At 48.3% G+C, this 8,641-nt stretch overlaps 6 protein-coding genes across 6 annotated transcripts; 1 reads left to right on the top strand and 5 right to left on the bottom strand.

Moving 5' to 3' along the window:
• Window positions 1-478: 478 nt before the first annotated feature.
• On the top strand, window positions 479-1,052 carry H257_13978 (hypothetical protein; the record flags this gene model as incomplete). The annotated part of the gene is made up of 2 exons (XM_009841684.1): window positions 479-519; window positions 575-1,052. The coding sequence occupies 2 exons, from the start codon at window positions 479-481 to the stop codon at window positions 1,050-1,052; spliced, it is 519 nt and encodes a 172-aa protein (XP_009839986.1).
• A 274-nt stretch (window positions 1,053-1,326) lies between these two features.
• On the bottom strand, window positions 1,327-1,771 carry H257_13977 (hypothetical protein; the record flags this gene model as incomplete). Its single annotated transcript, XM_009841683.1, has 2 exons — window positions 1,327-1,360; window positions 1,446-1,771. The coding sequence occupies 2 exons, from the start codon at window positions 1,769-1,771 to the stop codon at window positions 1,327-1,329; spliced, it is 360 nt and encodes a 119-aa protein (XP_009839985.1).
• A 14-nt stretch (window positions 1,772-1,785) lies between these two features.
• Window positions 1,786-2,367, bottom strand: H257_13976 (hypothetical protein; the record flags this gene model as incomplete). The annotated part of the gene is made up of 2 exons (XM_009841682.1): window positions 1,786-1,980; window positions 2,056-2,367. The coding sequence occupies 2 exons, from the start codon at window positions 2,365-2,367 to the stop codon at window positions 1,786-1,788; spliced, it is 507 nt and encodes a 168-aa protein (XP_009839984.1).
• Window positions 2,368-2,881: 514 nt separating this feature from the next.
• Window positions 2,882-3,532, bottom strand: H257_13975 (hypothetical protein; the record flags this gene model as incomplete). Its single annotated transcript, XM_009841681.1, has 2 exons — window positions 2,882-3,393; window positions 3,487-3,532. The coding sequence occupies 2 exons, from the start codon at window positions 3,530-3,532 to the stop codon at window positions 2,882-2,884; spliced, it is 558 nt and encodes a 185-aa protein (XP_009839983.1).
• Window positions 3,533-3,703: 171 nt separating this feature from the next.
• H257_13974 (hypothetical protein) lies at window positions 3,704-4,162 on the bottom strand (the record flags this gene model as incomplete). The annotated part of the gene is made up of 1 exon (XM_009841680.1): window positions 3,704-4,162. One exon carries the CDS (start codon window positions 4,160-4,162, stop codon window positions 3,704-3,706), a length of 459 nt encoding a protein of 152 aa, XP_009839982.1.
• A 498-nt stretch (window positions 4,163-4,660) lies between these two features.
• On the bottom strand, window positions 4,661-6,042 carry H257_13973 (hypothetical protein; the record flags this gene model as incomplete). Its single annotated transcript, XM_009841679.1, has 4 exons — window positions 4,661-4,702; window positions 5,010-5,331; window positions 5,365-5,639; window positions 5,719-6,042. 4 exons carry the CDS (start codon window positions 6,040-6,042, stop codon window positions 4,661-4,663), a joined length of 963 nt encoding a protein of 320 aa, XP_009839981.1.
• Window positions 6,043-8,641: the final 2,599 nt, after the last annotated feature.

Genomic DNA, 8,641 nt, shown 5'->3' with positions numbered 1-8,641 from the left:
AACGGGACGAAGGACTATATACTACGTAGTATTGATGCACATGAATGCACTGCCATCTACGCTAGAATCTACCAATGCGGCTTGGTGAAATCTCGTGCTAACAGTACCGAAGTGAAATCGTTTTGAAGCTTTGCCTCTTTGAGAGCTTTACCAAACTCAAACTCAACAAAACATCAGCTGGGATTCGAATAATTTATCTTATCACTTGTATTGAAATTTAACTAACTGTTCATTTAAATAATTGACAATTACTTCCTCTGTTCAACTATGTCCATAAGAAAGACACACTTTTCTCCACATTAATTAGAGCTCTTTCGAAAACCTGTTGACAGTGAGTTAGAATTTGACTTTCAAAACATGTCGCACAAAACGAAACTCAAGGCCAAGTAAATAGCACTTTCGAAACCAACCATTCGAGTGTTTGACTCAATGTCGCATGTAAGTACCGTAGGTGTCGCGAGGACTTCTACGTGAAAACATGACCCACGAGCAAAGCAATGCAGCACTCTTGGACACCTTGTACGAGGAGTCAGGTGCTTACGCAGGAACTTTCAAGAAATCGTTTGCATCCGAGGACGACATCATCCTCCAAAAAGGGAATCAACAGCGTAAAGCCATGGGAAGCACCGTCCGGCCAAGTCATGAACACCTGGGCCGATCTTGCAAAGGATCTTCGCGACAACCGCCGCTTTCGCCTTACAAAAGACGGCGCTGCATGCAAGAGTCGATTCGAGAACCTCATCAAGGCCCATTGTGGAGACTCCCTGGCTGCGATGCGGCGCAGCGGCACTGACGAGGAATTTGGTGAATGTGACCAATTACTCGAAGACATCTCGTCGCAAGTGGAAGACCACAGAGTCTTGAAAGAAGTAGGCCGTGCGGTAGACGCGAAAAAGAAAAACGGAATCGAGAAGTCGGGGGTGATTATGCGGCAGCTCGCGATGGAGACCCTTGACGATGACGATGTGGGAAGTGTACCTCGAAGATCAACGCCAAAGAAACGTGATCGTGTCGATCTATTTTTCGAGAAGATCACGAAATCTGTCGCGTAAATGTCACGTAGCGACCCGGCGATGTCTGTATTGACAACATTCATGCAAGAGTCACGGAAACAAGACAAAGAACGTGAGGAGAAGAGGATGCGTCGACAGGAAGAGCGAGAAGAACGTCAATACTTGCGTGATTTAGCTAGAGATAAGCAATCCCAGGATTTCCTACTTGCACTTGTAGGAATGGCGCGACAAAATAACGGATAATAGGGAACTTTGATTTAGAATAGCGGGGCGTTTTTATATAAAGAATGGATTTTCCATCCATCCCCAAACGCTACTCGTCCCACTCGTCCTTACTCATCGGTGGACTATGCATAAAGTGCACCATAGTATATTTTTGCAAATTATTCTCCAAAATATTCATCAAGTGTTGGTGGTTGAAGATCAAAATACATCGAAATTTGATTTCCCATGGGCTGCATGCAGCAGTGACAGTTGGTGAACAGAACGGCCACGTAAAACAACTTGCCTGCGGGTGTTCGTCGTACTTGCATCTTCTTGTCGTCAAATACGAATGGCCACAGGATTTTGAGGCGGCCAAAGCTCCATTCCACGGCTTCACAAACTTTGCTCATTCGGGCGTTGAATCGGCGTTCATTGCTGTCGGCGTCCGGGGACGCAAAGGGGCAGATCATGCAATGGTTGCAGCCGTACGCCGGATCGCCATACACGTATCGGCCTTCGAAGGTTCCGTCCACATAGTCGCGTAAGACATCCATAATCTTACTGTAGCTCAAAACTGTGCTGTCATGTCGGCGACCTTCGACGGGGCTATGAACGCTTTGAAGAATACCATCAGGTGTCGTAAGTGCTTGCCAGTTGAGGCAATGTCGACGCGGATGTCCTTTGTACACCGAACGCTGAAGATTTTCGTAGCGATCACTGTATTCAGACCTTGGAGTTGGGCGTGCAATATACTGCTTAGTACCTATGAATACAAATATATTACGCTCTACACATTAACAATAATGTAAAAGTCACTACCATCAATAAATGCCCAAACGTTCGCCAAGGGTGCATCGTTCTCGTTTACGGCACTGCAGTACGACCCAATCCTGGACGCGATGAGCCTTCGGTTGAAGTAGAGTGTACTCTTGTGCATCCCATAGAGTAAACGAGCAACGTGCTTGACGATGCGACTGATTGCCGCAGGGGAGCGCCCAAACTCGTTGGCAATTGTGAGGAGCTTCGATGATTCGGAGAGGCGGCGACAGATGATCGAGACCGATTCGAGGCGCGTCACGTTGTCGCCGGCCTTTGTGATGATGCGTCCGGGGAGCCCAAGCCGTTCTCCAAGCAACTCCAGTTGGAGCATGGAAAATCGATATCGTTCGATTGCCGTGGCGCTATCAAGTCGTGGGTTGAAGGCGTTGTTGTAGTCTGGTACTCCGGCTGGTGCGCGTAAGCGAAGGATGCTGTATTGTACGCAAATGCGAAGCAATCGGCGAAGAACCCCGATACGTCCCCGAGCACATCGTACCAGGATCGCTGCAAGCTGTGCACCTTGTTGGAGTGTTAAGGCGGGGATAAGCAGTGCCATCGGTTGTTTGCTTCGAAATTTGCCCGATCATTCGACATTTTTGCATGCGCTGGCCAGTGATCTTTGTACTACTGTCGAAACTCGAAACTCAAATCGCCGTTGAGATATCGGCCGACTTGTGTCAACTGGGGTTGCGTTTCAAATACACTATTTTTGCATTGGCCAATCAAATCACTGGAAAACACATGGCGAAACTCAAACTCTAGTTCAACAGGTTTTCGAAAGAGCAGTAGAAATGGATGCCATTTGGCTAATACAAGAATGTATTAATCTCATTCGTCAAAATTTCCTAGCCTACGAAAGCAGCGACACAAGGGCAAGTAACATTCGACATGAGAAGTCCAGCGCGCCTCAAGGCTGCTTTCTTGAGGTGCGGCAACGCAAACTTGTTGTCGCCATCGTGTTCAATGACCAACCGCATCACAAGCTGATAGGTCAGGAACACGTCGGCCAGCTTCTCGTAGTTCAGTTCGCTCAATGCATCCATGGTGTGACGGACCACGTCGTTCACCGTCCGACTTATCTTCTTGTACTGTAGCGACTGGATCGAGGCAAAAAAGCTAAGATCCAGTACATTAAAATCCGGACTGTTAGGTGGCTGCCGACGCATCGCAAACGTCCAGTCGTTGGTATACACACTCGCCAGGTCTGCATCCGTCACGCTCGCATGTGGCGTCGCGATGTCATGCTGGAGCAAGACATGCTTGTTCGCACTTGGGAATCCCGCCTTGATCGCGGGGACAACTTTGTTCAACACAAAGTCACGGTACACAGTTCCATTGACATTGACCAACGACGTGACTAACGTCCCAGCAGGCCGGTTCCGTGAGTTTCTTGCCGCCGGAACCAAACGCACGACAGGTCACATCCCAAGCTTTCCGTCGAAGTCGGCACCGCGGGCTTTATCGAAGCGAGGATGGCCAACGGCGGCAAGGAACATAACCTTCAGAATGAACCGCTTGCTTTTCCACGAACGTTAGGGTGGCGTCTCGCCAGGGAGGAGGTAGCACTTCCGACGATCTATGTCTGCGTTGAACATTTCTCATCCAAGTGCACCACATCCCATAGACTGTCGAATGCAACACTTTCGGGGTTTCGAAAGCGTTGAATTCTAAATGCAAAACGCAAGGTGTTCTGCCTTGTTCGCCTCCGTAAGCAGCGGCTTGATACGCGACCATCGGCGTTGAAGAGTGCCCTTCTTCAAATGACGCCTCAAGGATCCAAGGGTTAGTCCAGTGGCTGCGGCCATATCGCAGTAGGTCGAGCGCTTTTCGACTGGGATTGCTCCGACGAGATGCTTAATGAGGGCTGAGGAGTACGTATGCTTGAGTCCAAGATTGCCTGGCTTGTTGGATTTCATTGCGCCGCCGGCGGAAAACAAGCGCCAAGTGCTGGCGACAGTGCGAGGGTCGAGGCTGAGATGCTCTGCAATGTGCTTGAAAGCTCCATGGGCGAGCTTGTCTTCCTTGGTGAGCTTGTCCTTCTTAAGGAAGGGCTGTAAGCGTTGGATGACCGTCACTTTGTCGCTGCTAGACAGCTCTCGGCACGTGCGGTGTGTAACTTCATTCATGGCGCCAAATTCAAAAGTGATTTGGTTTGGTTATTCGTGTAATTTTATTTGGATGGTTGATAATCGATGTCAATTTTTTGCACGAACCATTAGTTTTGGAGTCTGGGAGCCAATACATGGTTCCTGTAGTTTTTTATGCTCTTTAAAATATGATAACTTTTGTCGAAATTGGTTTAGAAATTTAATTTTGGGGTCGATGAGATGTCATAACGACATAGTATAGTGGAACAGACTAAGTAGACAATTCAATTTTTAATTCACACAGTATAGTGGAACAGAGTAGTAAGTAGACAATTAAATATTTATATGGAGCAAGCAATACAATAAATTATTGTATAGAGCATAGCCAATACAATTATCGCCAATAATTGTATTGGCCATGCGCTGCAATACAATGGTTAATTGTTTTACCCCGGAAAATTGCTAAAATAATATTTTTCCCATGCCCTGCTTTCCAGATAATTTGGCTTGACCGATGAGACCAACGCTTGCCAAGCCTTAGTGTTGGGGAACACTGACACCGGCCTTTTCAAGCCCCGTCTGTGTCAACGTCCACTTCATGTAGCCTCTACTTTTGGGGGTTGTGATATGTTCGCCATACTCTCCGACCATTGCACCAATAGCAAGAGGCCCAACCTTTCCGGAAAATGCAGCACTGAACTGAAAGTTCAGTCGGTTCATTTTTCTTTCAAGAGTCGACTTCGACATGTCGCTTCTGTCTTGAAATTACCAATAAAGGTGTTGAGGGGGACTGTCGACGTCAGCGGGACACATACAGTGCTTAAGTTGGTCTTACTGTAGTGCATTCCCCGACGCCTTTCGGGTGACCATCCTGCGACATGGTTACTTGGCCTGCGTGCACCGCCTTCATGTTGTCATCGTACCAAAAACAGTCCACAAACGAATACCCAGGGTCGTTCATGTAAAAGATCGACGTGGGGGCAGCCACAAAGTCGGCATACGTTGGTTTCTTGGCCCGGTTGATTTGATTCACGTTCAACGAGAAGGCCTCGCATTGCGGCGTCCAATTAGGGTCGTCGTTTGAATTGGCAGAGAACTTCGCCGTGGCCACTTCCCAACCCTCCCAACGCCGTTCGATGTCGTGCGCGGCGGCATACTTGACGAAAAACGTTTCGAGGGTAATGGACATCGACCCCTTGACAGCGGGACTCACCGAGGGATCGCCAGGATTTCCAACTTACGCGATGAGTTGCCTCTTGAGTTGCTGCACGTCGATGCCGAACATCAGATTGCCCAAACGTTCCGCCACAAGATCGTTCGTCAGCTTTAGCGTATACGAATTAACAGTAAACACGCCGTCCAACACGGGCGCAATGCGGAGGATACGATCACTGATTTCCAGCATACCAGCAGACCTCTTCTCGATGATAAACCATGCTTTTTGGAGTTTCTCCAAGGTCAACTCGGCCAATTCACTCCATCCCGCTTTATCTTCAGCCTTCAAAAACCTCGCGTTCTCAGGCAACACAACCCGCATGAAGGGGGCCATGCGTTCGGATTCGTTCACGAACAATTGGCTTCAAATCGGACCGTACGTCGTTCTCCATCACGGCAGCCATGAACACCAGCTCGTCATCGTAAGGGCATTCCATGTACTTCACGGCGGCACTGTATTTGGAAAATTCCTTGTACCGGTCCTTCAATGGCGACACTGTAGCCCACAGGTGACCTCTCGTGATGCCACTGAGCTGGATCTCATCCTTCGAAACACACACCTCGTAGAGGAGCAAGGTCGACGTGGAATCCAATCGACGCAACGAAGGACGCGCCCACCACAATAGGATCACAAGCTGAATGTACGACTTGCCAATGCCAGTATTGCCAACCACAGCAATGCGGGGTTTCTTGCTTGCGGTCATTGCTTTGACCATCGCGACAGTAAAGATCGGATGAAAACAATGTGGTTCAAAATCAGAGTGGATCGTGGCAAACAGTGCGGCAACCAGACCACCTGGACCTTCGTAATCGGATCCGTGAACGTGGTGATACAGCCTGGAACGGGTTCAGCGATTGGAAGGTCCTCGATTCTGTCGACTGGTTTGATGGGAGCAGTGCAAAGCGCATGAAAGAAGTTGGAGTCTATCATGTTTGGCTAGAAATGCAGAAAATCAAGGGATGCTTACCAGACAACTTTGGTTTCACAGTTGGGACGAACTCTCGCCAAGCGTTGTTGTTGAACACTGATACAGGGCTTTCCATAGCTCCGTGTGTTTCGACGTCCCCGTCACGTTGGCTTTTGTTTGATGTGGACGGAGAAACCAACAAGATGGGATTTGCCAAATGTTCGCCATAGCCTTCAACAATTGCATCGGCAGCAAGAGGAGCATCATTGCGGGCAAACGCGGCCTGGTCGGCGTAGACAGAAAGGTCAGTTCGAGTGATTCTCAGGGTGATATTGGAATGGGAGCACGGAAATGCTCTTGCAAAACCTCGCCGCGACATATGATTGGCATAGCGATCCGTAGAATACGTAAAAAACCAATTTAAGATAACTTTTTTGGAGGCGTCGGAGTAGAATGGACATAACTTTTGAGTCCGTTACGATATTTGAGTTTTCAATAGTGATTCCAATAGACAAGACGCGCCTCTTTCAGTTCATATTCGAATCATCAGTTTAGGCGATGAACTTCACAGGTAAATTTGTTACTTTCTAAGCATTTGTACTCACATTTTGATAACCAATTTAGGATAACTTTTTTTATCTTAAAGTATGTATGTGTTTGAGCATTGAAATTATGTGTTTAGGGTAAGCGGTTACAACAGGTTGCATATAATTTATACAAGGGTACTGTTTTATAGAGTTAAATTTCTGTTGTGGATGGATGTCCACCGAGTTTAACACTTGACAAAACCTCAGATCCAACCCAATGTGGCCAGTGTCGACTAGGGAACTTCAACCCAATCTTGAATGACTATTACCAATGGCTTCTACGCCGTTTTTGCAATTCATTCACGTGACGGAATGGCCAGCATTATATGATAGAGGTTTTGACTCGAACAAATAACGAGGTGTGATTGGGCAATACAAAGTTATCCTAAATTGGTTAAGTTATCTTAAATTGGTTTTTTACGTTATAGACAATTTGCGTGCAACTTGAAGTAAGAATTTATTTACGCTCGTGGTCAATTCTCGTGAGTTTATTTCTTAATTTCGGACGTCGATGGCAAGCAACAGACGTGTCTGGGTTGCCCTGGTTGATGGCAAAGGGTTCAAGCTGACGTCTCCAGGCAAAGTGAACGTGTCCCCAGACAGCGACGTCGACGATATCAAACAAGCTGTGGAGGCCATGTACCACGACAGCGTCTTGGCGAGAATCACTCCAACTGATATTTCTGTCTACGTCGACCAGGCCGCGTTTGCCCGCAATGATGCTCCTCTTGCTGTCGATGCAATGGTTGAAGGTTATGGCGAACACTTGGCAAATCCCATCTTGGTGGTTGCTCCGTTCACATCAAACAAAAGCCAACGTGACGGGGACGTCGAAACACACAGAGCTGTGGAAGGTCCTGTATCAGTGTTCAGCAACAAGCCTTGGCAAGCGTTCGCGACATCTGTGAAGCCGATGTTGTCTGGTAAGACTCCCTTGATCTCCTGCACTTCTAACCAAACACATTAGACTCCAACTTCTTTTACGCGCTGATGACCGATCCAATCAAACCAGTCGACAGAATCGAGGACCTTCCAATCACCGAGCCAGTTCCAGGCTATATGACCACGTTCACGAACCCACGAAACCGAAAACGAAGGTCCAGGTGGTGTGCTTGCCGCACCGTTTGCCCGAATCATCAGTGATACACCACTCACAGTCGAGATGATCGAGGCAATGATCGCGTGTACGGAGCATCGTATTATTGTGGTTGGCAATGCTGGCATTGGCAACAACTCGCATTTTCAACTTGTGATCCTCTTGTGGTGGGCACCTCCAGAGCTAGTCCAGTGGCTGAAACGTCGACGATGGGGCTGCTTTGGAAAAGTTTTTGGATGGCATGGCATAAGCAATCGCTCCCGTCGAGCGGGACTCTTGGACGGAGTACTCCAAGCGCGAACAACTTCATTACGGCGTTGAGACGTTGCCTCTACCTTCGTTGCGTCGATTGGATTCCACGTCGACCTTGCTCCTCTACGAGCCTTATGCATCTCAGAATGAGATCCAGCTCAGTGGCATCACGAGAGGTCACGTGTGGGCTACAGTGTCGCCGCTGCTGAAGCGATTCAAGCACTTTTCCAAAATCGATGCCGCCGTCAAATACGTGAAGTGCGCGGACGAAGCGGAACAGGTGTTCATGGCTGCCGTGCTCGAAAAAGGCATCGTGCGTTCCGACTTGAAGCCACTGTACAAGCCGGAAGCTGTCCTCGAACGAGTTCGAACGCGCGGCCCCTTCCTGCCCGTCTTCTTGCCAACGTCCAAGAACATTTTGACCATTGAAACAAAGAGTGTCTGCCTTCGAATTGGCTGT

This window comes from Aphanomyces astaci, assembly GCF_000520075.1.
Source record: "Aphanomyces astaci strain APO3 unplaced genomic scaffold supercont1.52, whole genome shotgun sequence".
NCBI classification, from domain to species: domain Eukaryota; phylum Oomycota; class Saprolegniomycetes; order Saprolegniales; family Verrucalvaceae; genus Aphanomyces; species Aphanomyces astaci.
Note: the sequence above shows the minus strand (reverse complement) of the source record. Positions and strands in the feature narration are given on the sequence as shown.